General features: G+C 36.4%; 1 protein-coding gene across 3 annotated transcripts in view; it reads left to right on the forward strand.

The window, feature by feature from the left end:
• Window positions 1-24125, forward strand: part of LOC103054560 (SAM and SH3 domain-containing protein 1) — a 604492-nt gene that overhangs the window by 376390 nt on the left and 203977 nt on the right. Inside the window, exon 1 of one of the 3 annotated variants that reach the window (XM_088141828.1) lies at window positions 15202-15406. The exons of the other annotated variants lie outside the window; for them this stretch is intronic. Within the exon in view, the coding sequence (XP_087997954.1) occupies window positions 15365-15406 (42 nt within the window). The 5' untranslated portion in view covers window positions 15202-15364. Of the gene's footprint in view, window positions 1-15201; window positions 15407-24125 lie in introns of those variants that run through there. 3 annotated transcript variants of the gene reach the window in all.

A 24125-nucleotide genomic window follows, 5' to 3' on the forward strand; every position in this document is an offset into this window, starting at 1 on the left:
TGTAATAAATAAGTAAATAAGTAGAATGGCACAGAGTGGCAGAGACTTGCCTCCTGCTTCTTAAAAGCAGTAAATGAGCAGCACCTATCAGTATAAAGTTGTGATATAGTCACTAATTGTAATGAGGAAAGACTTCAGCTTGTCTTATCATGTAGAATATAAAAATAAAGTTTGACCCAACAGTTCATACTACTGGACTGGTTAGCCCTAAGTCCATATTGAGAAGTGAGTTAACTCTTGCTTGTGTCAGTAGACTCAACAGAGAAGTCTACCATTCCATTAACACAAGAGAACACCAAGCTAAAATTTGTGTCTGGCCACATCAAAGAACTTATTTAAGAGCTGAGAAAGTGAATGAAGCCCAAGGCATTTCTATCCTTGCAGCCTTGTTTAGCAATTCACACTTGGACAGACAATAAAAAACCTGACCAATGATCAATAAAATAATTAGCAAGTATCATTTGCAAACACTCAGCAATTTCCTCATTTGAAGATAACACACACTTTCACAGTCCTAACCCCAATAAACATTGTTAAGGCCTGTGTGCCTACCCAGTCAGATCTTGTTGATTTGAGATTTCAAGCAGCTGTAAGCCAATATGTATGACAAATCCTAGGTTGACACCCTGAGATCAGTGGCTTGTGTGGAGAGGAAAACAGCTTGCATGGCTCCCTAGAAAGATGCAGCTCTCAGGCACTGTAAATGAGAGTGCCTTTAAACCCAGAAGCTGCAATTGATAAAAATGGAACGGCTGTTAGCAGATGAAAGCTGTTATAATCACGTAAAACCAGTGTTGCAGATTCTGCATTGGTTACCAGTAGGCTTCTGAGTACAATTCAGATCCTGATTTTAACCTACAAAGCCCTACATTGCTCAACTCCCAGGTGTCTCCAGGATTTTCTACCCTTTTCTTTCAGCAACCACCTTTCTGCCTAATCTACACATTCCAAGTAGGAATGTTGCAGGTCCTCTCCCTCCACATATATGAAGTTGAATAACTACCTGATTGGGATGGAAACCACAAGTTCACAAACAAGTGGCTAGGCACACTCAACATGCTAATCATTATGTTTGTCTATTTTCAGCTTAGTTTAGCTGAAATGTAGTTTAGCTTAGCAGTACACTGTTAAGGAAAATGCCTCAGAGAAAACATGGCATTAGGTTGTATTGCATTAAAAGTAATTCTATGTAATTAAGTTTTAGAACTGATTTCATTAACTAATAATTTTTATGAGATATTCTATCTCAGCTAAATAGCCATCTTCATTTTTACATTAATAAGCATTCTGAAATAAATCTCGTCCTTTATACGTGCATTTAATAGTCCATGCACAGATTATGATTTCAATTATGGGAATAGGGACTATCAGTAAACAGTAATAATTATTTAAAACATCATCTTCATAAAGGGCATATTTGCATCTTATGTTGGTTGGATTATCTGAGCAAACAAGTGCTACAGGAACAACAGGGAGAAGGACAGGCATTACATCACCAACTCACTCTTGCGCTGCCATTCATAAACAAATGAGAAGCTACTTATTTGAAGTGACACTTCATCAGAAAAAGAGGAGGTGGACACAGAACAAACAGCATCACCTCTACACATACAATGCTTAAACAGAAAAAAACAGTTTGAAATTTGCAAATTTAGAATTGTTTTCAGGATTTTTAAAGTAACTGCTAACTGCTTGGGGGGGAAAAGCAAATAGGATAGGCCTAAGCACCTTAGTGCTATAGCCATGCAAATCTTTGCTTATTCTGATATTCAAGTCGTGTCCCTTTGAAACAATGTCACAAAAAATCCCCAAAAATAGACATGTAGGTAGGGAGATATGTCAGAAGTAATAGAGCAAGTTTTATTATGGATCACTAATGGGTTAAAGAACATGAAGAGAAGCTCCTCACCAATAGCTTCCCAGAAGGATTTTATCCCAATATTTTTCTACTAGTCTGTAAATGATTCAGAATGGAGGTGAGCAGTGAAGTTACCTTGTTTACATATGAAACAAGTTTATTAAAATCATAAAACCAAAACTGATCCAAACAAGGATCTGTGTAAGGATTTTCCCAACAATAGTCATAAGGCAAAAATAGAATTGAAATGAAATTAGAGATAGTCCTCATTTAGTGACCACAGTTGGGCCCGGCAAGTTGGTCATTAAGTGAAGTGGTTGCTAAGTGAAACCACAACTGTGCTTATGATCTGCTTCAGCTTTCCTTTGCTTTACAGACCTGCAAAGGTCATAAATGTGAGAATTGGTCGTAAAGTTACTTTTTCATCGCCATTGTAACTCTGCATGGTTGCTAAACGAGGCAGTCACTAAACATGGACTACCTTTATGCTTGAAAAAGAGGTAGAGAAGAGGGGCCAAATGTGACTGCCAAAGGTTTCATAGTCTGAATACAGAGCAAGAGAAGGTTAACTCCTGTATGCCAGAAAGGATTCTGTCAGTGGGACACATTTAGTAGGATCTTTCCTGTGGATATTAAAGATGAATACCTGGTTGTTCCTAATGGGAGTGGCAGTCTGTCACGTAGTCAAGTCCTCAGCCTCTTACGGCTTTAGAAGTCAGAAGTATTCCTTGACTGGCATCTTCAATAAAAAGAAAGGAAATTGGAAGCGAAAATGAAGAGGACCTAATTTTCCGGGTAATTTACAGTGAGGATTACTCAAAACTACATCTTTACAGACTTGGGGATATACATTCCTCTATTGAGAAAGGTACTAGGAGGCCAAAAGATCATTAGACAGGTTAATCAGAACCTTTCTTTCAGCAAATGAAGAAATGTATTTTAAAAATTAAAGGATTAACAAAGAGGATGAAAAAATTGCATGGAATGAATTGTTGGGAAAAGAACACAGGCATATGTAAGGGAATCGTTTTAGGAAGAGAGTTTGAAGAGTTTGAAGTAAAGCAGGATTGCAAAAGATTCTAGAGTTCGAGTGCACTCTGGGCAGAAAAGCAGTATATTCAAATAATATTAAAATACTAGTGATAAAAGAGCAACAGCAACAACTTACTGACAAATCAGAATCAAACAACCAGGTCTAGAGAGTTCTCCAGGAATTCAAGTATAAAATTGTAACATCTGAAAAGGCTGTTCTTCTAACAAATATATCCTTAAAATTAGCTTGTGTACTGGAAAGTGCCCAGTATGTGTCACTAGCTAGGTTAACATCCATGAATTGGTGGAAATCACTACTACATTAATAGTCAGCTGTTGTTATGCATAGGCTCGTGGATTCATTGGCTTGTCAATGGTCTGTTGAGCATGAAAGTGGTAATGGCTATTAAATATATCAGGACAAAACAGCTGTAAGAGAAGGGAGGAAAGTGTGACCCTCTTCAAGCTGTCTTCGCTATCGAAGAAGAGGCGGGAGGGCATTTTATAAATGATTCTATCTGGAGGTTAATCATTAAGAAAATGGTTCTTGAATCTGGAAAGATTTAAGGGTTTTTTATGTTATAATAATAGTGTATTAAAGAGTATAATTTAAATTTAAATTATATAATTTATAATATAATATATTGTATATAATTATAATTATATATAATTATAAAAATTAAAACAATTAAATTAAATGGTATAATTTTAAAAACTTGTATATTTTTAAACAGTGGGTCTGTGTGTGTACATGCTTATTTAAAGGTAAGACAGTTAAAAGCTATACTATCCAAGACAAATCTGGCTTTATTTTAGTGTTTGCTGTGTTGTCCAATGTTCTGAGTCAAGAACAAAGCATGTCTAGTAGCAGTCCTACAAAGTAAAAGGTATTTGCAAGTTCTCTTATTCACTTTTGGTTGGTTGTTAGAGCCAATTTAATTCCATGAGTCAGTAGCTTAAATGTAGTTTTTGAATCCTAAACATGTAAATGTGATTATGTTAATTATAATAGCATTTCATGTGAATCATCACAAAGATAATGATAATACTAAATGCAGTGAAAATAATAATTTTGATGCATCCCTTTTTGCCCTAAACGTTTCTGTCCAGGCCATGTTCACTTTTAGAAGGGTAGGTCCTAGGACATCTCTGAATGTTGAATGCAGCAGTGACCTGAAAACAGATGCCTGCCCACCAACATTTGAAATGAGATTACAATGTAAGGGAGGTTAAATAAAAATAAAGAAGATGGCTGATGTGGGTCTTCCGGGCTGTGTGGCCGTGTTCTGGAAGTTTTGGTTCCTAACGTTTTGCCAGCATCTGTGACCGGCATCTTCAGAGGACAGGAGCACAGACAGGAGCAGTTCTCTCTGTGCCCCTGTCTGTGCTCCTGTCTGTGCTCCTGTGCTCTGAAGATGCCGGTCACAGATGCTGGCGAAACATTAGGAACCACAACTTCCAGAACACGGCCACACAGCCCACATCAGCCATCGTATTCCAGCCGTGAAAGCCTTCGACAATACAAAAATTAAGAAGTTACATGTATATTATGATTCAATTCCACATTTTGTTTTTATAAATAATGACTGAGAAGCAAAGTCATTTTCACCTTTAACCGAATGCTGGAACCAAATTCACTTAACAAAGAGTATGAATTTAAAATATTAGAATTGCATTTACCTTTTTACCTCCAAATCCAAACAAGAAGTACCAGAAACACAAGTTCCAGTGCAATAAACAATTTTTATAGTTTGGGACTGCATTTTGAGTGGGATGCAGAGTGATTCTCAAGCATCATGCATGTTTGTTAATTCTTAATGTATATCCTTGGGTGTCTGCAGGGAGAGGACTTGCAGGTGGTGGTGGGGGAGAGGGAGTAATGAAACATCATGACACACAAAAAATTACTTAATGTATTTGGATCATATGTTGGGATGCAAGTACTGTATATAAGGGTGGAATCTGCAGTACATGTCAGCTAGCAATTTGATGTCATCTCAGTATGCTGCAGAGACTTATGTATACATCTAAAGTCAGCAGCATCCACAGGAGGGGTCAAGGTGGCAATTGAAGTGTTCCAGTCGAAGCTCTGGCACTTGCGTGTGCATGTGAATCAACACATATGCCAAAATGGCAATGCTGTAACCATTGTGTCGCTTGTCCTAAACCCCCTGAAAATACTGCTGTTGAAGTTGAAAAATGTCAGACTCTCTTGAGAAAAGGCACGACCTAGACTGTAAGCTCTCAAAGACTTAAACAAGTACAGCTTGAATTAACTCTATATTACAATTCAGGAACAACAACAATAGTAGACAACTGGACAATCTCTAAGCAGGCAGGAGAAATGTTACAAAATGTATACCCATACTGTAATGGTACATGGGAAAGACCTTGGGAGATGGGCCGAAGAGATGCTGCTTAGGGAACGGTCAGATAAGAGACGGCATAGCCCACAGTGGATAATGGGTGGGGTAAGAGGCTCAGAAGGGACCTTCCATAGTTTCTCAGGCTGTAAAGAAGACGGCAGCGGGAGAATTGTACTGTCAGACTTATAAGCTTCTGTTAATGTAGTTTTACAATAAAGTAAAATTAGCTTATTGGGCTGGGTTTCCTGTCTGCTCTACCTGGTAAGGCTGACACATATACACTTAAATGTGTTATGCTGTTTTTGCAGCATCCTCTTCTATGGAGTGAGATTGTAGTTTGTTTGTTTTCTCTCACCCACCTTTTTCCATCAGTGGGAAGCAGTTTCAAGTTTACAGTCTTTGCAGTCTTGCTGTTCTCTGTAGATAATTCTGACGAGTTAGGTTGAGATCTTTCTATCATTAATGGAATCCTGATGTTATGTGTGCAAAAGCTCTTAACAGGCATCTTTGAAACAATGTCACTTAATGGGACCCCCTTTGTTGTTGCTCCTCCCCTTTAGAATGAGTTCTCACATGAGGTTCAGATACCTTCAAGCCTGTTGGCCTTCCATGGAGCCATAAAGACTTGGCTTTTCCCCATGCACTAGACCAGCATGGCAAATGAGCCCGTTTTGTGATTAGAGTGCAGGCTATTATTACCAGCCTTGTTTATGTTGATTATATTGTTAAGGATAAATCTGAACTGACTAGATGACCAGGCCCGTTGCTTTCTTAACTTCAGAAGTTTTACGTATTTATTGTTTTTGCCTGCCAATTCTGGTTTTGTGTTGTATTTATTTCCTTTTCTTTATTTTGATTTTCTTTTCTACTTTTCATTGTTAGATGCCACCAGAGTCACAAACTATGAGAGAGGTGGCTTTACAAATCTCTTAAATGAATTTTTTTTAAAAAAATTGGAAAGGTTTGCCCTTAGAAAGCATAGTGTTTTGCAAACAGCACAGTCAATTTTCCTAATTTATTCTGTTTATTTTCAATTTTTTCTTTTTTGCATTTTTTTCAAGTACTTAAATCCTGATATTGTGATCCCAACAATGAACTTAATGTCAAAAATATTCATATACAGGTTCATTTTAAATGTATGTAATACATATAAATAAGTGTATATCTTAACATACCTTTCTTTGTTATGGTGGTGGTGTCTTTAGCTCGAATAATCCTCAGAATGGTGAGATAAAAAAGAGAGAAAGTAAGTGAACAAGCACAGGTATTGGCTGTTCTTTGCTGCATGTGCAATACCTTTTTTTAAAAAGTCAAATGAAAACATCTGAGTATATGTTTGAAAGCCCTTGCCAACATCAGTTTGTAATCTCACACTTTCTTTTTATTCCCCAACCCAGTCTTTCTGTTATCTTCTATACAGTTTCAGCTAGCCTCTTTTCTTTTCAAGTCAACCCAGAAGACAAATCTTAATCAAACAAAAACTTTCTGAAAGTTCTATTTTGATATATGTAAATTTTTAAACATTGCTTTGAATAAAGTTTCTGATCACATAATAGTTTGTCACCCACCAAGTTTAGAGGAATTGTTAACATCCAGATGGCTTATAATGCTGATATTTTATCCAACCAAAACTAAATTATTAAGGACTTCTACTTTATATTTATCATGTATACTAACTAGCAACAAGGAAGACAGGCCCACTACTCTGGGAGCCAGTCTAATAGCATGTATGTCTATGTCTATGTGTATAATAATGCAGCTATTTTCAATGTTTTTAAATTATTTATTAACATTATTGTATGTATTCAATTTAATACAAATAATAATGTATGTATTATTAAGCAACTTCTATAGCCTTAATTTAGAATCATCAGGCATATCAAATAGACCTTTAGTTGCAAGAGCTAAAAATAGAAGGAATGTTATTCCTTGCATTCACATGTTAATGGAGGAAAAATAAAAATAAAATACAAAATATTACAAAACAAATGGATTCATTTGCATATTGCTAGCTCTGCCTCCCGAAGTTTGCTCAGTTTCATGTTCATTGCTTCAGTGATGCTATCTAACCATCTCATCCTCTGCCATCCCCTTCTCCTTTTGCCTTCAATCTTTCCTAGCATCAGGGTCTTTTCCAAAGAGTCCTCTCTTCGCATTAGGTGGCCAAAGTATCTGAGCTTGAGCTTCATTATCAAACCTTCCAATGAGCAGTCAGGGTTGATCTCCTTTAGGATTGACTGGTTTGGCCTTCTGGCAGTCCAAGGGACTCCTAAGAGTCTTCTCCAGCAGCACAATTCAAAGGTATCAATTCTTCGGTGCTCAGCCTTCCTTATGGTCCAGCTCTCACAGCCATACTCCGGGAGGCAGTGAAGGACAGGAAGGCCTGGCACAATATGGTTCATGGGGTCACGAAGAGTTGGACACAATGACTGAACAACAACAAACCTCCATTACCATTAATAAAGACCCTTCAGGCATTTTGAACAGTAATACCCATATTTTTATTTTATCTTATTCATGAACTATGTTTGAACATTGTATTTAAATTCTCCAAGTCAAGCTTGACTTCCAGCAATGTCCATGCAGAGGTTTTGGCAATAATGCAGAAGTGCTTTGTCTAGGACACTTGGAACATTGGGGAAGTTTCAGTGTGGAGTAGTGGTTAAGGTGTTGGACTAGGACCAGGAAGATCCTGGTTCAAGTCCACCCTTGGCCATGGAAGCTCACTGGTGACTGTGGGCAGTCATTTTCTCTGTCAGACCAGTCTACTTCACAGGGTTGCTGATGTTGGAATAAAATGAATCCAGATCTCAGTATAAACACCTTGAGTTCTAGGAGGAAACTTAGGATATAAATCTAATACATAATAAAGTTGTTAATTCAGTGTGGGATGTGTAGATCAAATCATTTCATGCTAGATTTTGCAAAAATCATATCCATCACTTAGAATCTATTTTGTTAAAGGGCTAAGTGCATCTTTGCAAGTGATATATAGTTTGTAATCAATATCTGAGCATTAAGAGTATCAATTTGCTGCAAAAAAAAATTGGATAACTGCTGGGTGGCAGGAAAGAGTAACTCAGTGCTGCCATCCGGTGGCCATCTGGATCCTTGCAGAGAAGATCAGATAGCCCAATCTGAGCTATGTATGGGAGGGGTACACACAGACTGTCAAAGACTTTTTTACTTATCACTAGTGTAATAGATGGTGGGGATGGGATATCCCTTTTTTCTACTTGAGTAGACAATTCTGCCTAGATAGAGCAGTAATCTCGTTCATTACAGAGCAGATGAATGTGCCCACTCCATGTGACTTAGAATCCTAATAAGGTAACAGCTTTGTTGACAGTATAATAATGCCCCACCCCCAAATCTTAGCCTCAAGTGAAAGAAATAGAATTACCAGCAAAGAAATAACCAGAAAAAAGTGAAAACTAACAGTGGAATCAGAGTTTCATAATAAGAGGAGTGGAGGTGAAGGTGTGATGGCTATTTGAAGAGGCCAATTTTGCCCACAGATGCTTGTATTCTGTATACACCTCTTACATTTGAAACTAATGCCTGTACATCATGAAACAATATTAAGTCATGTACATAATGCAAGTGTAACAGTCTTCTAAACTGAAGCTGAAATATTTACGGTTTCATAGTAACGTACTATGTAAACATAATTTAATAATCCATTAACCTTTAAAGATTGTGAAGAACAAATTTGTGCATTTTTTTTTTGCTTTGTTTATGAGCATTATATTATAGTTAAAACTTAATAAAGATTTACTGCCATCTAGTGGAACATGATAAATTCTTTGTTACCTCTACAAAGCAAGCTATTTGCACTCTGGTCATTTTCTCTATAATTATCTAAATGAGATGTTCATTGATGAGGCTATGTCTTAGCAAGATGAGACAACCCACATCTATACAGTTGCTTTAATGTGGTGTTTATCCTTCTAGAATGTGAATGGAGTTAGAAAGATTGGTAAAAAAATAGGTAGTATTTTTGCTCTTCTCTCCTAGAAGAAGTATGTATGGTTACAGTTAGTGTTGAAAGCCACAGACTAACCACTAATGAGTCAGAAGTGTGAAATACATAAAATATAAATATTTATATATGGGCATACATACATGTGCATCTCATTTCTTTGAAGTAATCCCTAACTCCCAGGAAGAAGTTTCTAAACTAGTCTTATTCTTTGAGACCTCACTTGTTTAAGCCCTGAATTTATAAAAGTCTGCCATCATCTTGTCCTATCTTCCAAATTACATGTAATCTCTATCCCATCATCCCCCTCAACTAGGATTCACACTAAGAGTCTCCCATCTGTTGATTCCATCTCTTGAGATAAGCCACTAAAGGCCATGCTATTCAAAGCATAAGAGTATGGATGTATCTCATGGTACTCCATTAGTTTCTCTTGACAACCTGGCAATTGGTACCAATATTTGTCTACAAGAAAGATGATCCTGAATTTAATAAGAACCTTCAAAAAAGGAGTAATCTTTGTAAATTGTTATGACAAGTCCAAATGTTTCCTGCAATTGAGTTTATCAGTAAATTCATAATATTTGTACCCAAGTTTTATTGACCTACGGAAGTGCGTTCAGTGGTTCCGAATGCTTGTCCATTAAAATCTATCATATTCAATTAATTTCCTGCCCTCACTGGTCCAGTGTATTTCAACAATATCTTTTAAAAGCATACATATAACTGCTGTTTAACTGAATTATTCTTGATTTTGACTTCCATCTCTTAAAAGACCTAACTGGAGTACATTAAACATTCCTTAAATACATTTTTAAAAGAGTGGTAACTGCTGCTTTACATTTCTATTTGCTATAATGCTGATGTGTTGAGTCCACTGTTAACATTGCCATAATCCCAGATTTTTGTCTGACATTGGACACACACGTATCACACAGACAATATTTGTTGTTGTACAGCTGATACATTTTTGCTAGTGTTTATACTAACTTTACATTTGGGAGTAGTATAGAATAATGTATTTTTAGCTTTAACTGTAGAAGTCATGCAAAATGCAAAAAATTCAGATTCAACAATGGGGACATCCATAGTCAGTTTGTGCCCAAATAAACGTTTGCCCTATGTAATGAAATACTTCCCCAGTTTTACCAAAAAGTATATGCTTTCTAATCATGACAGACATGCTACTTAACTTCCTCTTGTTTATTACAGCCTGCACCCAGTTTGCATTTTAGAATGAGCAAAAATGAATCTCAGTATCACAAATATTGATATATCTCCTTCATGTTATACAATGTGCAAAGTTATACATAATATATGTATGATTGCCATTGCTTTGCAGAAACATGCCCTAATTTAGGGAAAGTATTCTTTTTTTTCCAGCTGCAGCCTTTGTAAATCCTTCAGTAAAATATTATTGAAGCTGGTACCAACAATGAAAGCTTCCTGCAACAATTTGATGGACATTTTATATTACTGGCATAAATTCTTTGATACGGACAATTGACTGTCATCAAGGTTCACATATCGGCTTCTTGGGACCTGGCTGTCTTGCAAATACATAGATTTAAATTCCTAGAACTCTTAGTAATGGCCAAGCTGGTTGGAAAATTTTGGGAGTTAAAATCTACATGCCTGGAAGAATGTTGAAGTTGAGGAAAGCTTCCATAAATCAAGATTTGCATGCCACAATACAAATCACACAATATACAAAATCAGAATCAAACGAACTGAATTATAGTTTAGTGTACAAACATTTGTACACTATATACTGTAGGTTCTTGCATTCTGAGGAATTTGTTCTTTCTCAGATAAGATCAGGCAAATACTCTATGCTTTTCAAAATCTTGAATATCCTTTTTATGGAGTTAGCTTAACATTTAATCATAGGCTAATATGTTTCTACTGTATACTCAGCTGTATGGAAGACAGAAATAAATGATGCCTCTTTAGCCCTACCTAACCTCTACTTAGGGCTTCTGTGTATACAAGCTGTACATATACAGGTTCTGCATATGCTTCTTATTTGAACACATGTCAATTCAGTCAACTGCAGCAGATAGGATCCCATTTTTTACTTATTAGCATACAGGTTGATCAAGCATAATTAACTGTATGAACATCCCTTAAGATTTTGTGTTTATATATCTGACCCAGTTCTACTTTGACAAGGCTCTCCCATCACAGTGCTGCCAGTTTTGATTTTCAGCATAAACATCTTTCCGTTGTTCTTGATGTCCATGTTAATGTAATATCAGTTGGTTTCTGCTGTCTTTAAAACAGTGCTGGTTAGAGATGGGCAGAGGAAAATGGCTCTTTTCAAAAAAAAAAAAAAGTTTTAATCTGCAGTCAGTGAAACCTATTTATACATCCTGTCAAACAGCCTGTCTTTACTACAAACTGCTTTCCCTTCTTGGATCAATCAAGGGCACATCCAAGCATAGGCAGCAATAGGCAGTGAACAACTATGAAAGGAATCAGTTGAGTGGGGAATTTGAAAAGAATAGGTTGCTTAGAGATTCTGGAACATAATTTCCACCAAAAAATCATCCCATATAGTACCTATTCACAGCTGCTTGCAAGCTTGCAAATACTGTAGAAGTCTTTCACATCTGAGAACTCTCCAGATATCTTGAGACTCCAAGTACAGGAATTCCTGCCCAGCATGACTTCTACTGTAAACTCTTTTCTTTGCAAAGCTGGGTTATTTTATTTCCAGAGTAGTGATATGGGCTCTAAGTATTTTTGAAAATACAACCAGAAATTAGAAAATATGCAATTGTAATCAATTGTAAAATAATATTTATAAATATTTGTGCAGCAGGTGGTGGCCCTTAAGTGAATTTGGCTGATTAAAAAAAAAAAGAAGCTAAAGTGAATTGAACCTGATTAGTTTTTGTATAGAAGACCATCAGGAAATCATAGGGCTATAGACTGAAAATCTAAAAAAATCCTGGAAGAAAGCAGTTACAAGCTTTCTGTATTGTTATCAGTTTAACTACATGGACATGTTACCAGAATCAGGTTTGACTACCTCATCAAAACTGACTCCATTTGCAGGCATTTGTCCTTAACATGTAAGTGTGTGCAATCCTCTCTCACCCCAAAGAATATCGTGGAAGATTTATCCTTTTTGAAAAGGAGTCAGATAATGATAGGTCATTCTTGATTTTTTTTAAAAAAATCCAGAATTATGTGAATTAGCTTTTAATTTCCTTGAAAGGAAGGTTTCCCTCTTAAACATGGGGAGTTATTTGTATAAACAGCTGGATCCTAGAGGCTTAAAGAATCTCAGTTGGATAAGATCAAACATGCTGTCAAGTCAGCATGCCAAGTGTTCAAGCCACTTTTCGTGAGTTGATCAATAAAAAGAACTGCAGAAATGGTGTATAAATATGATTTATTCCTCTGCTGTTGTTAGCTTTTTGCAAAGGCTGCAATTGAACTTCAAACTTTTTACTGAATTACTTCACCTCATTCTCAGCATAAAAAAACTTTAGATGGATGGTCATTGTGATCTTGAAGAAATAGCCCATTTTTCTCATAAAAGAAGCTAAGGTTTAAAGGAATAATCAGGGGACATTGAGGATATTGCATCAGTAAGAATATTGTGTCAATGCATCAGTAAGGATATTGTGTTTTGTTTGCGTTAATAATGGCATCAGCTGCCGCAGTAGTGAGTTGGCATCCCATAAAGCTTATTCTTATATAAGTGCACACAGGATTGTAACTTTACATGATTTTGTTTTATTTCTGTTAACAAAGGTAAGAATTTCCACTGAAGAAGCAGATAACTTATAGTGAAGCAATAAAGCTTTTTATTTCTTTTAATAAATAAATTATTCCTGTTTAAGAGACTGAACTAATTGGTTTATCTCAGCATTACTGATGCTATGCACAAAAGCCCACCCACCTTGGTTGTAGAACAGAAGGAAAGGTACAAAATAAGAACTATTGTCAGGTTGATATAAGAATAGGGAAATACAAATTATTGAGGATTTTGCTAAATAATTGAGTTAAAGGAAATATTTGAAACTCTTTGGCCTATGTTCATCCAGTTCCGAACAATAAATAAAGCACTGGAGACATCCTGACTGCAATTGGCAAGGCCAGAGGGTTCACAATTCCTTGCAAGCAGACAATGTTGTCTGTGTTTTACAAAATGTAAAACCAAGTAGCTTTGCTGCAGAGTTCACGGGGGGGGGGGGAGAGAGAATAAGATACATTTCCTGATAGGCTGAAATGTGGCATTTTTGCAAATGAGGAACATAGATATTAAGCCACAGATATTAATCTAACACTGCTTTCTAACAAACATCTGACTTCACAATGAATAGTTAAGCAATTAACAGTCTGATAATACATCCGTTAGTGGGCTTTAAAACAAATAAAGACAAGTGTAAGTTCTGGTATAATTCTGTTCCAAGGAAATGGGCTGAAGTTCTTCAGCAATTACCTTTTTGTCTTGACCCCCCCCCCCGCCCCCCGAAATAGTAGCACAGTGTCTGGCTAGCACTAAGGAGCTTGGAAAGATACAGTACTGCTAAGGGCCTTACTTTACACCTTGTCATGTCTACAATGTTATATGCTTCCTTGAAGGGAGGAAAAGTACCATCTCCCTAGATTGGTCCAAGAGGAAAATTGTTCCTTTCTGTTTAGTATTTGGAGCCTACAGTTAATTCTGCCTCAGAAAGGCTATTTAAGATAAAAACTACGCTCAAGTCAGTCACATTGACTTTAGTAATAACTCTTTCCACTTTAGGCCACATATTTTGTCTTTGTAGTGTAGAGCCTACAATTAATGTATACAAAAGGTAACACTTATCTTTTGTGAAAGAGTATTGTGTATTTTCTCTTCAAAGATTTCATTGAAATTCACAGATGTTGTCATATCCCTGAAGTACACCTCCAGGCTCTGGGAATTGTTAGATGGACAATTAAAATGGATATTAAAAGCTTTCTTCATTGCAAAAGTATCAGTATTATAGAATTGCAAAGATAAAACCAATCCGTCAGTCACTCAGTTGTTTATAAGCTTTTTTAAAAAGAATATTATGCCCATAAAGGGTACTAAGCCCAAAATATAATTGTGTCCTCTGAGAATAACTATCAATTACATGGCTTTCCAGTAATTTCTCTGAGATCCAAATTGTATATAACCAGATTTTTCTTTCTTTCTAAGTAGAAGGTAGTCTGGGGAGACTTCAGCAGCAAACAAAACAAAGTTATGTGTTTTCGTTTTATATTGTTAACAGCTGGGAGTCTATTATGTGATTATGATGGTGTACTAGATAGATAGATAGATAGATAGATAGATAGATAGATAGATAGATAGATAGATAGATAGATAGATAGATAGATAATGATCCAGTCTCTCAGTCCATGCTGGTTAGCTGTAAAAGGAAAAAAATTGCAAGGGGAAGGTATATGACAAAAATCAAGTTTGTTTCTGATCCTGTGTAACTAAATAAAGTGACGATTAAGGAGAAAAACATGTTTTCCAGCAAGTCATGACATGGTGTAAGATTGGACAGTGTATACAACTAGGGAGTTTACAGGAAATAAAAAAAGAATTATAAGTTATTCCAATACTTGCTGTAATGTATAGTGGAAAAGTTCCTTAATTGTGCATGCCAGATTCAAAACTGTGTGTACATAGTATAAAAATTTAAATATGTAGCCTTGTTCATGTGGAACATTTTCATGTAAGAAATCTCTAATTGCAAACTTTTGGTCTGAAGCTCAGTTTCCTTTCTCAAAGACACCCACTGGGAGGTTGGACTTGGCACTTATATTTATATGGAGAGGCAGAGAGTCAAAGAAAAAGAAGGAGGGGCAGAATGACACAAGATAACTTGCACTGAGTGTTTTCAAATAGGAATAATGCTAGGGGGATGTGTATCATTTCCATTTTCCCTTAGTGTTTTGTAAGCATTCAATCAAATGAGACATAGTTAACATTTGAATCACAAAATACAGTGCTATTACCGTGATCATTCTAAGCTCATTTGCCACTGAGGCTCTCTGTGCCAGGAAGGGCTTAGAAGGTTCTGTACATAATTTTCTTCTAGCAGTAAAATGTTTCCTTTCTAAGAAGGAAAAGATAAATTGCATTCTGTCTTCATTATGGATCATTGTTCAGGGGAGGCTGTGTTTGGGAAGGAAACGGTAAGTAAAGTGCATGTTGAATGAAAATGTTTTCCTTTTCCTTTACATCTAAAAGTTGTAAAGCTTTAAACTTTTCAAATGAAACCCGCTATCAATTAAAACTGAAGGCTTTCTTTAAAGAACTACATTTCTGTCTTTCTGAGTATTTACGTATTTGTGTTAGAAGTAAGTCCTACTAGTTCCTCCCAGCAAGACTATAACGAAGTTTTCCCTTGGTTTTGAAACACTTTTTGTGGGTAGCATGGTTACTTTAACAAAGGGTTATAACAATTCAAGAAATTGGTTTTGTACTGAAATTCAATGTATCTCTGCATGGTAATATGACATTTTTACTCTAGTTAAAGAAAACTGAATGAAATTGAGAAATGAAATCATTCTAGAAGTTTGTTCTTGAGGAATGTATTTGTTTTTCTGTATACTTGCTTCATTTTAAATGTTTGTTAAGAACCCAGTCCCATCCCCAGAAAATATAACTCTGTTTCTGAATGTTTCAAGAAATGTTTCATAACATAGAAATCTTCCCATTGCTAGTACTACATGTTGAATCCAAATGAATATGCTTATCTTCTAAAGTGTTTCACAAATGTTACATATTTTTACAAAATTAATATCAGAGTATATCTGATCAAAGAAGGATGCAAGCTTCAGTATTAGTCAGATAAATTGTGACTTTATTCTCTATGAAGCTGAAGGAAGGAAACAGTTCATAAAATGTAATGGGGGGTGGCAGTTTTAGGATGAGCAATATCCTTTCCTACTAAAAGTGGCTGAGCATCTTGTTGGATTTCTCTTTTAATGTAAATGCTGTCCAGGTGCAGCAACCTGCAGCAAGTTGGGGCTACATTTTAACAGAAGAAAGGAGATACGGATAGGCTGTTAATAAAAACAAGTTGGTTTGTCTGGAATCATGGCTATGCCTCAGAAGAGAGCACTTCAACCCACAAATTGTAAGGAGAAATTGAAGCATGGGAAATTAATGCAATTTAAAGGTGTCTAATCTTGGCTAAAAGATGTTTGAAATTTAATGTAATTTTTTTTTTAATGCTATGACTAAATAAAATGGGAATAAGCTCTCAGGATGATATAATTTCCACTGAGAAGCTACAGAGTCATAGTTCACAGAAACAAATAGTATCCTAGTATCTTAGTATCCTAGTATCTTAAAGAGATACTAGGATACTAGATCACAGAAGCAAATAGTATCCTAGTATCTTAAAGAGTAACCATTTCATTTATTAAACTTTTGTTAACACAAAATCATTGTTGAGTGGAGAAGGGGAAAGTGGGTGAATGGTGGAGAGAGAAATAGAATTGTTTTGAAAGCTGCAGACAGCAAGACCCACTTGCAGTAAGAATATTGAAAAAAACTTGTCTTTGAACAATTGTCCTTGTTAGAACTATGCTGAAAAACAGTAATTTGTTCTTTAAAATCTAGTAAGTAGATTATCCTATGAGTTTGACCGCTTTAAAAAAAGGTATGTTTGCACAGTTGTTTGGGAAAATGAAAAAGAGTGCAATTTAAAATAGCTATTAGACATGTCATACATATTATCGCATTGGATGACTAGTTCAAATGAGAATGAGGGGAAAAACCTCTGATCTATATTCTGTCTACCTGAATTGCTTCTCAATCTTTCTAATAAATTCCAGTTCTTTGGTTTCAAATTCAGTTAGTCCTTTTCTCAAGTGCCAACTCTTTAAGGTGAGAAATTGTACATTCTGGAGAACTTAAATGTCCCATCACTGGTTTGGGGACATTGTGGTTTCTGTCCATATAAGTAACCATTTCCAAAGTTTATGGTTAATGTTTTATTAGGATTTTTCAGGCAGTCATGTAACTACCAGTTTCAGTCAGCATTGCCCCACATCATGTATTGCTACAACAAAACAAAAAGGAAAACATTGGATATAGTATGAGCCGATATATATATTTTGATGCAGCTTCCTTTGAATAGTGCCTAACTTTAAGAACACATTATACTTGGAAAATAGGGGAGGGGGGGTTAAAGCTGGACCCTTCAAAGTGCTTGAAAGAGCCCAATTCTTTCTGCCGCCTGCTATGCGTTCTCTTCGGGTCAGAAAGGTAAAGAGTTTGAAAACTGAAAGACAACCACCAGTTCAATGATGCTTTTTAAGCAGTCAGGAAAGTAAGAGAACCTTGGCCTATTTCTCCCATTTACAAGGGGAAGTCTTTGCTATTTATGTGGTAGAAAAGCTGCTTTTTCAGTGGGCAGGGCCTGCCTTGACCTCATCATCCCTGATCCCAAAGCTGTTGTTATCAGCATCTTACTTCATGCCTTTCTAAAATAATAGTTGTAATGGCAAATGGCATAGTCTCTCTTGTCTTGCCCATTTTTTCCACTCTGTTGATTCTACTTCTGTGCGGCCTTTTGGATCTCTGTGTCAAAAACAGATTTCTCTTTTTGTTTGGGCCTCAGGAGACAGCCAAATGAATGTTCCACTCAGTGGTCAGTTCTGAAGTTCATGTCTAGTCATAACAGAAGGCTTTATGTTATGTGCTTGCCACCTATGGGCAGATTCTGAGTTTGGGCTAAGAGGATGACATTCCCCACAGCTTGGTTAGTGAGGTGATGGATTCAGGAGTGTGCAATGGTATGCATTATTATCAAGGGCAAATAAACCAACTAAACAAACCTAACCCCTTTCAAGTATGCTGGACTATAACTCCCATAAATCCAGGTCACCAAATAGAGGAAGGCTGCAGAAGCAAGGAGAGGTGATTCAAAATGCTTTTCTTTTGTAATCAAAATGCTTTCTTTTGATCCATTGTTGGAAAATTCAGTTTCAATAGATGTTTTTCATTTTGAAGCTTCATTGAATAATGAAGGAACCTAAATTATCTTCAGTCAAATATTGGCTCATATATAATATTATTTTCCTTCTGAGCTTGAAGCAATACTTCAATAGTAATACTTCTGTAGCATTGTAATTTAGAGAAAATGGAGTGGATGGTGACTTGAATCGTTTGCTATCTGAAGAACTCATACTTTTCTTTATTTGCTTAAAAAATTATTCCATCACATCTGGTTAGGATATTCCACATTCCATTATTCTGTCCCTTCCTCCCCGCCGACAATTTCTGTGGTTTCTTATAGGTGCTATACCAAAACTTGTTTTTAAGATTGGATTAGCTATCTGACTGTATGACTGTTGTCCCAGGCAGTTTTTATCCTATGTATTTTGCAGGATCTTTGTATGCATATATGAAGGAGGGGTCATGCTTTGATATACACTCCTCACAGTGGTAATTCTATACTATGGTTCAGAAAAACATCTAGTGAAACTGCACTGCAGGTAAGCATTTAGCCAAGAGAGCTAGTCTGACAGTGCTATAAATAGTTCAAAGGGTTCTCCCCCTTTCCCTTTAATTAGCTTCAATAGTAAATTATAGGCAATCATATCTTATGCATCCCTTAAGTATGTATTACAGAATTAATTTTCTACCAAGAGATCTCTTGGCATTTAAGAAGAAAGATGACAGAAGAAAGAGAAAAAGCAGAAATGGTATGTTCTTCCACTTTTGTTCTGTTGTTAGCTCTTGATAGATACTGCAAATGTTGTGCTATAAAATATGTGATTTTCTTTTGGAAAAGCTAGAGTACTGATGTTTCTTGAAGGCTCCTGCTCTGATCGTCAACACTTGTCACTCAGGAACTGAAGGCAGGATCTAATATGCATAGAATAGCTTTGGAATTTGGGGTGGTTTGCTAAAATAGTTTAATCAAGAACATGCACTTAAAATAATTCTTCCTTGTAAAATTGCATATTTGTTTTGTTCTTCATGCATAAAGGTGACCCCTTTTCCTTTGGTTATTAATGTTGATGTTGGCAGACGGTGCTCTGTGAATATATGGGTAGAACACTGAAGAAAAAGGGCTAGGGAGCTGCCTTAACAGCTCCCCCACCTTCCCGTCTCCCTAATGCTAGAGCTAGTCCGGTTCAGTCCCACACCTGACTAATGATATAATTGGCCTCATAAAATTCCCAGGCACAGTCCCACAATCTTAGGCTACAAATTTTGCATTATATATTAATCTGCAAAATGATGCAGTAGGTGCAGAGCTTTCAGTAAGAAAGGTCCTAGAGAAAAACTTTATAAACTCCTGACCTTTGTTATCAAAAGAGGGTTGATTCAGTCTTGCTGTTTAAATATCTTCTGTTCTGTTCTGGAAGCCTGTTCTGTTCTCAGCCCAAACTGGTTTCACAAAAATTTATGGAAAATGTTACTGCCTAGTTTAAAGACCAGCACAAACATGTGAGGGAGGCAAATGCCACTGCCTTTTCTGCACTCTGATTATGTGATATTTGTCTAAAGGTAAGCGTGAACATTTACAGCACTGATATGCATACATACAGTACAGTTGTAGCCATTGGCCTATGAATATTCAGTGTAATGACATTCACACTAGTCCCATGGCAACTGACTCATCTCTCCTTTTGTCATCCTGACCCATGCTCAGCTTCTCACACTTCATACCTTTTGGATAGCCTCTATATACGCTGCTGTTGTAAAGGCTTGATTGATGAGGACACCAGGAAGGGCCTTCTCTGTGATTGTACCCTGAGGAACTCTTTGCCCTATGAGGCTTGATTAACTCCTCCTCTTATTATGTTTCACCAGATGTGAGAAGTAAACTTTTCTGGGTTTGGCAGGATTATTTTACTCAATAGGTAACTGGAAGCTTCTATCTAATGCTTCTACTTTATTGTTGCTTAATGGAGAGCTGCTGTATTTAATAGTTGGTTTTAATTATTGTTAACTACTGAGTGGACCATTAGCACTAAAAGAGAAAGGTATAAATCATTATGTAAAATAAATACATCTAACCTGGGCCATTAATATTTTCCTGCACCTATAATCCCTTGCACAATCTTTTAATCTGCTTCCTATTTCCCTGTCTTGTGGCTGCTGATGTTACTTAATGATGAATTCTTACTCCAGTGATGCTAAACTCTCTTTAGAATGTTAAATCTCTCTAAATCCCAGGCCTATAATTTAAAAAGTTAATTCTTTTAGATATCTAAATGCATTCCTTTCAGACAATTGGTTCACTGGGAAGCAGGCAATATTTTAAAAATTAGGTTGAAGACGCCATACTTCCCCAGAGAGAAGTCAATATAGTGATCTGTTTATCCTCTGCAATAATAATATTTGTCCATGTGAGAATATGTATGGGGGCTTCTTGCCATAGCATATGGTTTATTACTATTCCAGATCCAAATAGTAACAGCTGCTGCAGTTATGTGAAATGAGTTTTCTCAAACTGGAGATGTGTAAGATGGTGAATGACGGAGTTGTTGTCTCTAGATTTATTCCAAACAGCATAATTGTCAGATGACATTTTGTCCATCATTCTCTTCTTCGGGGCATATCTGTATGTTAGGTTCTTGTCTATTGGAATAAATCCTGAAAGTTGATGGAGGAAACAAAGCATTTATTTAATAATTTTGAAAAAAAAAATAACCAGAAAACAATATAAGTAAATTAAAGGTTTGCATATTGGTGTGTTAGAGATTGTTCTTTTTCTCTGGATTTTTGTACAATACTGTTCCCTTTCAAGATCTAGCTTGTTCATGTTCTAGTTATATCCAAACTAGACTACTACAATATAGTAGTAGTACATTGTACTTTATGTCAGGCTCCTGTTGAAGACAGCTCCAAATATGGGCCAGATGCTAGAACCACACTACATGTAACCTATGCTAAATGCACTGCCTGCTGCCTGTCTGATTTTAAATTCCATTGAAAAGTACTAGCATTGGCCTTCAAAGTTGTAAATCATCTGCGACCAAACTACTAAAAGAATTGCCTGCCAAAGCTCTGCTTTTTTATCTACCATCAGCAGCGAGACAGACCGGCATGAGAGAGAATATAGTTCCCCATCATAATAAAAGTTATGCTTCAACTATAATATTATTATTTGGTATAGTTAGTGGCTAGACTATCAGATAGACCTGGGTAATGTTTCTGCAATTCATGAAGCTTATTAGGAGACTTTGGGCCCATCATATAACTTACTTCAAGGAGTTATTGGGATTATAAAATTGAGAGAAAAATCATGTACATATGCATTCTGGTATCACACATTTCAACAGGGTTATTTATCATTGACACTTAGCTGCTTGAGCATCAAAAGGGTACCAGTGGGGTAGTAAAGAACCTTTTTACATTCTGGGCCTTTATATCCAAACCTCTTACTGATAGCGGCATTTATGCCTCTGTCATTTCAAGTCCTCAGAGAATTTCTCCAGTGCCATTTTTCTCAATATTTTCTGTTCAGACATCTGCACTTTCTCGGTGGATCAGACAAAAGAAAGGCTATATTCATTAGGACTTATCTAATGAAGCATTCAAAGGAAGGTGGCATTGTTGTAAAAAAGAAGGGCTCATAAAAAATGCAGATTTACAGGCTATGTCCCTCCTCCTTCTCTTCAACACAACTGCCTTTTGGTTCAAGTTCAGCAAAAAGTTCCTGCTGCTAATGTGAAGGAGCACCTTTTCCCCTTAAATGATCACCCATCCTGGGGTGACACATTTCCACATTGTTTTCAGGATCCTTACAGATTGATCATTTTATGATCTCTTCTAGAATCTTTCCAGACATTGATATCAGATTTACTCATCTGCAATTTTATGAATACTTCTTTTATCCCTTTTTGAAGATAGGATTTTTCCAGTTAGGTGGTGCATCACCTATTCATCAGGATTCCTCAAGGTAATACATAATGGTTCAGCTAGTTCATTGGCTTGTTTCTTTGATACCCTAGGATGCAATTCAACTGTCACTTTCTCTAACTGGTCAAAATAAAGAGTTTTTCCTACAATCTCAAGCTTCAGTCTTGTCCCTTCTCCTGTCATTCACAACTGCTTGGCCATATCCTTTTGTTGAATATGACTGAATCAAAATATGGGTGTAGTAGTTCTGCCATTTCTTTATTACCTGCTAGTATTTTGCAGACTGTTGAACAGCTGGAATGCTGATTCTTTACCTTCTGAGTTTTAGCTTTACTACACCATCTCTGTGATTTTAGATTACCTTGCTGACCTGGCCCACTTTTTGTATGTATCCTTTTTTAGCTTTCCTATCTTTGTCAAATAATTTGTTCTGCCCCTTTTATTTCTTCTGTTGGCCTCCACTTTTTCCCTCATTGGTATTGTTTGCAATTGTGCTTTTAATTTTTTTTCAAGGAACTCCTGGCCAGCTTGTATGCCATAAGTTTGTCTTGCCGTGGAATCTCTGCTTATCATTTCTCTAAGTTTATTAAAATCTGCTTTGTTGAAATCCAAGGTACACATTCAATTTCATTCACCTTTAGTTTCCCTTAAAAATCAAGAATTTCAGTGTTCTGTGATCACTGAGAGTTGGGCAGCATACAAGTTTAATAAATTGCTGCTGTTGTTGTTTTCACCCAGCATTTAACTACTTCTGCGTCCCTAAGTGTGTGAAGGATGGCTGATCCTGTTGTGCTTTTCTCCATCCTCTGAAGGTTTCTGCTCTTCAAAGATATTTCTAATCAATACTCCAAAGTACACATAAGTGGTATCATGATAAAAACCATAGGAGATGGTTGCAGTGGTCATTCAGTATATAGTAACATTTGTGGCTACAAGAGCAAATCTGAAAAAAGGCATCAAGTCATTCAAGTCTTAGTCCAATACTTGGATTTGCAGCATTTAAACTATCACTAAGATTTAGGAAAAGGTGACGGGAAAGTAATAATTGGTTCTTTGGTGGGAATGGAAAGCAACTGCTTCAGAATTGTTTAGGTTAAGCACAAGCTTATCTATACAGTACTCAGGCTCTGGAATTTTTTGACAAGCAGGTATCACATCTGGCCAAGGTAACTTTCAGAGCCCCTGATTCCAAAACAGAGTCATGGGATTGCAGTGCCAGACTTTAATAAAAAGCTCTGGTATTCCCCTGGAATTTGGAGCATGGACCCAGGCCTTGAGACTAGGTGCTGTGTTATCTAAACCATCTTGGGGTCTCTCTGCTGTTGCCTTATGGTAGCTCCCGACAGTAGGGGAAAAGTTTTATCATCTTACTTGGTATGTTATGTTTTTATACTATGCTTATGTATTTCTATTTAAGTCTATACTATGCTTATGTATTCCTGTTTAAATCTGTTTGCTAGAATTAACAATAAAGTTTAAAATCTCCTTACCTACTGGTGTGTTCATCATCTCTGGATCTAAAAGAACTAAAAGAACCACTTGTCTGGCCAATGCTTTGACAATTGGCAAAACACCCTGTTCAAATAAGTGATTTTGGTGGTGTATTATGTTGGTGGGGTTAGTCCTTCAGCATTTTTAAAGATGTAAAAGATCTTTTCATTTAAAAATCTCATTTACATGTGAGTTAAAGTCTTCTCAACTTTATATCAAAGCAAAACTTGTCTTTTGAGTTTTGAGCATATTGTGATAAATTGCTGTCCAGTAAGAAAGTGACTGAAGTATATGAATACTAAAAAAAATGTTCAAAAATAATTTAACTTTCAGAAAATTGAGAAATTGATAACTATATTATTTAAAGACAAATTACCCTTAAAGATGCAGACAGAGGATACATTGAACTCTGGTATTCCCCAATGCCATGATTACAGATGGCTTGTGGGGTGTACTGCAGCTTTCAAGCCTAACAGAGTGGGATCCCATCAAGCATACATAATTGCTGCCTAGGGCCTGTGTGGTGATTTC

This window comes from Python bivittatus, unplaced genomic scaffold (genome assembly GCF_059951505.1).
Source record: "Python bivittatus isolate LINGU-HERP-01145 unplaced genomic scaffold, Pbiv_v1 ctg000020_np1212, whole genome shotgun sequence".
Lineage (NCBI taxonomy): Eukaryota > Metazoa > Chordata > Lepidosauria > Squamata > Pythonidae > Python > Python bivittatus.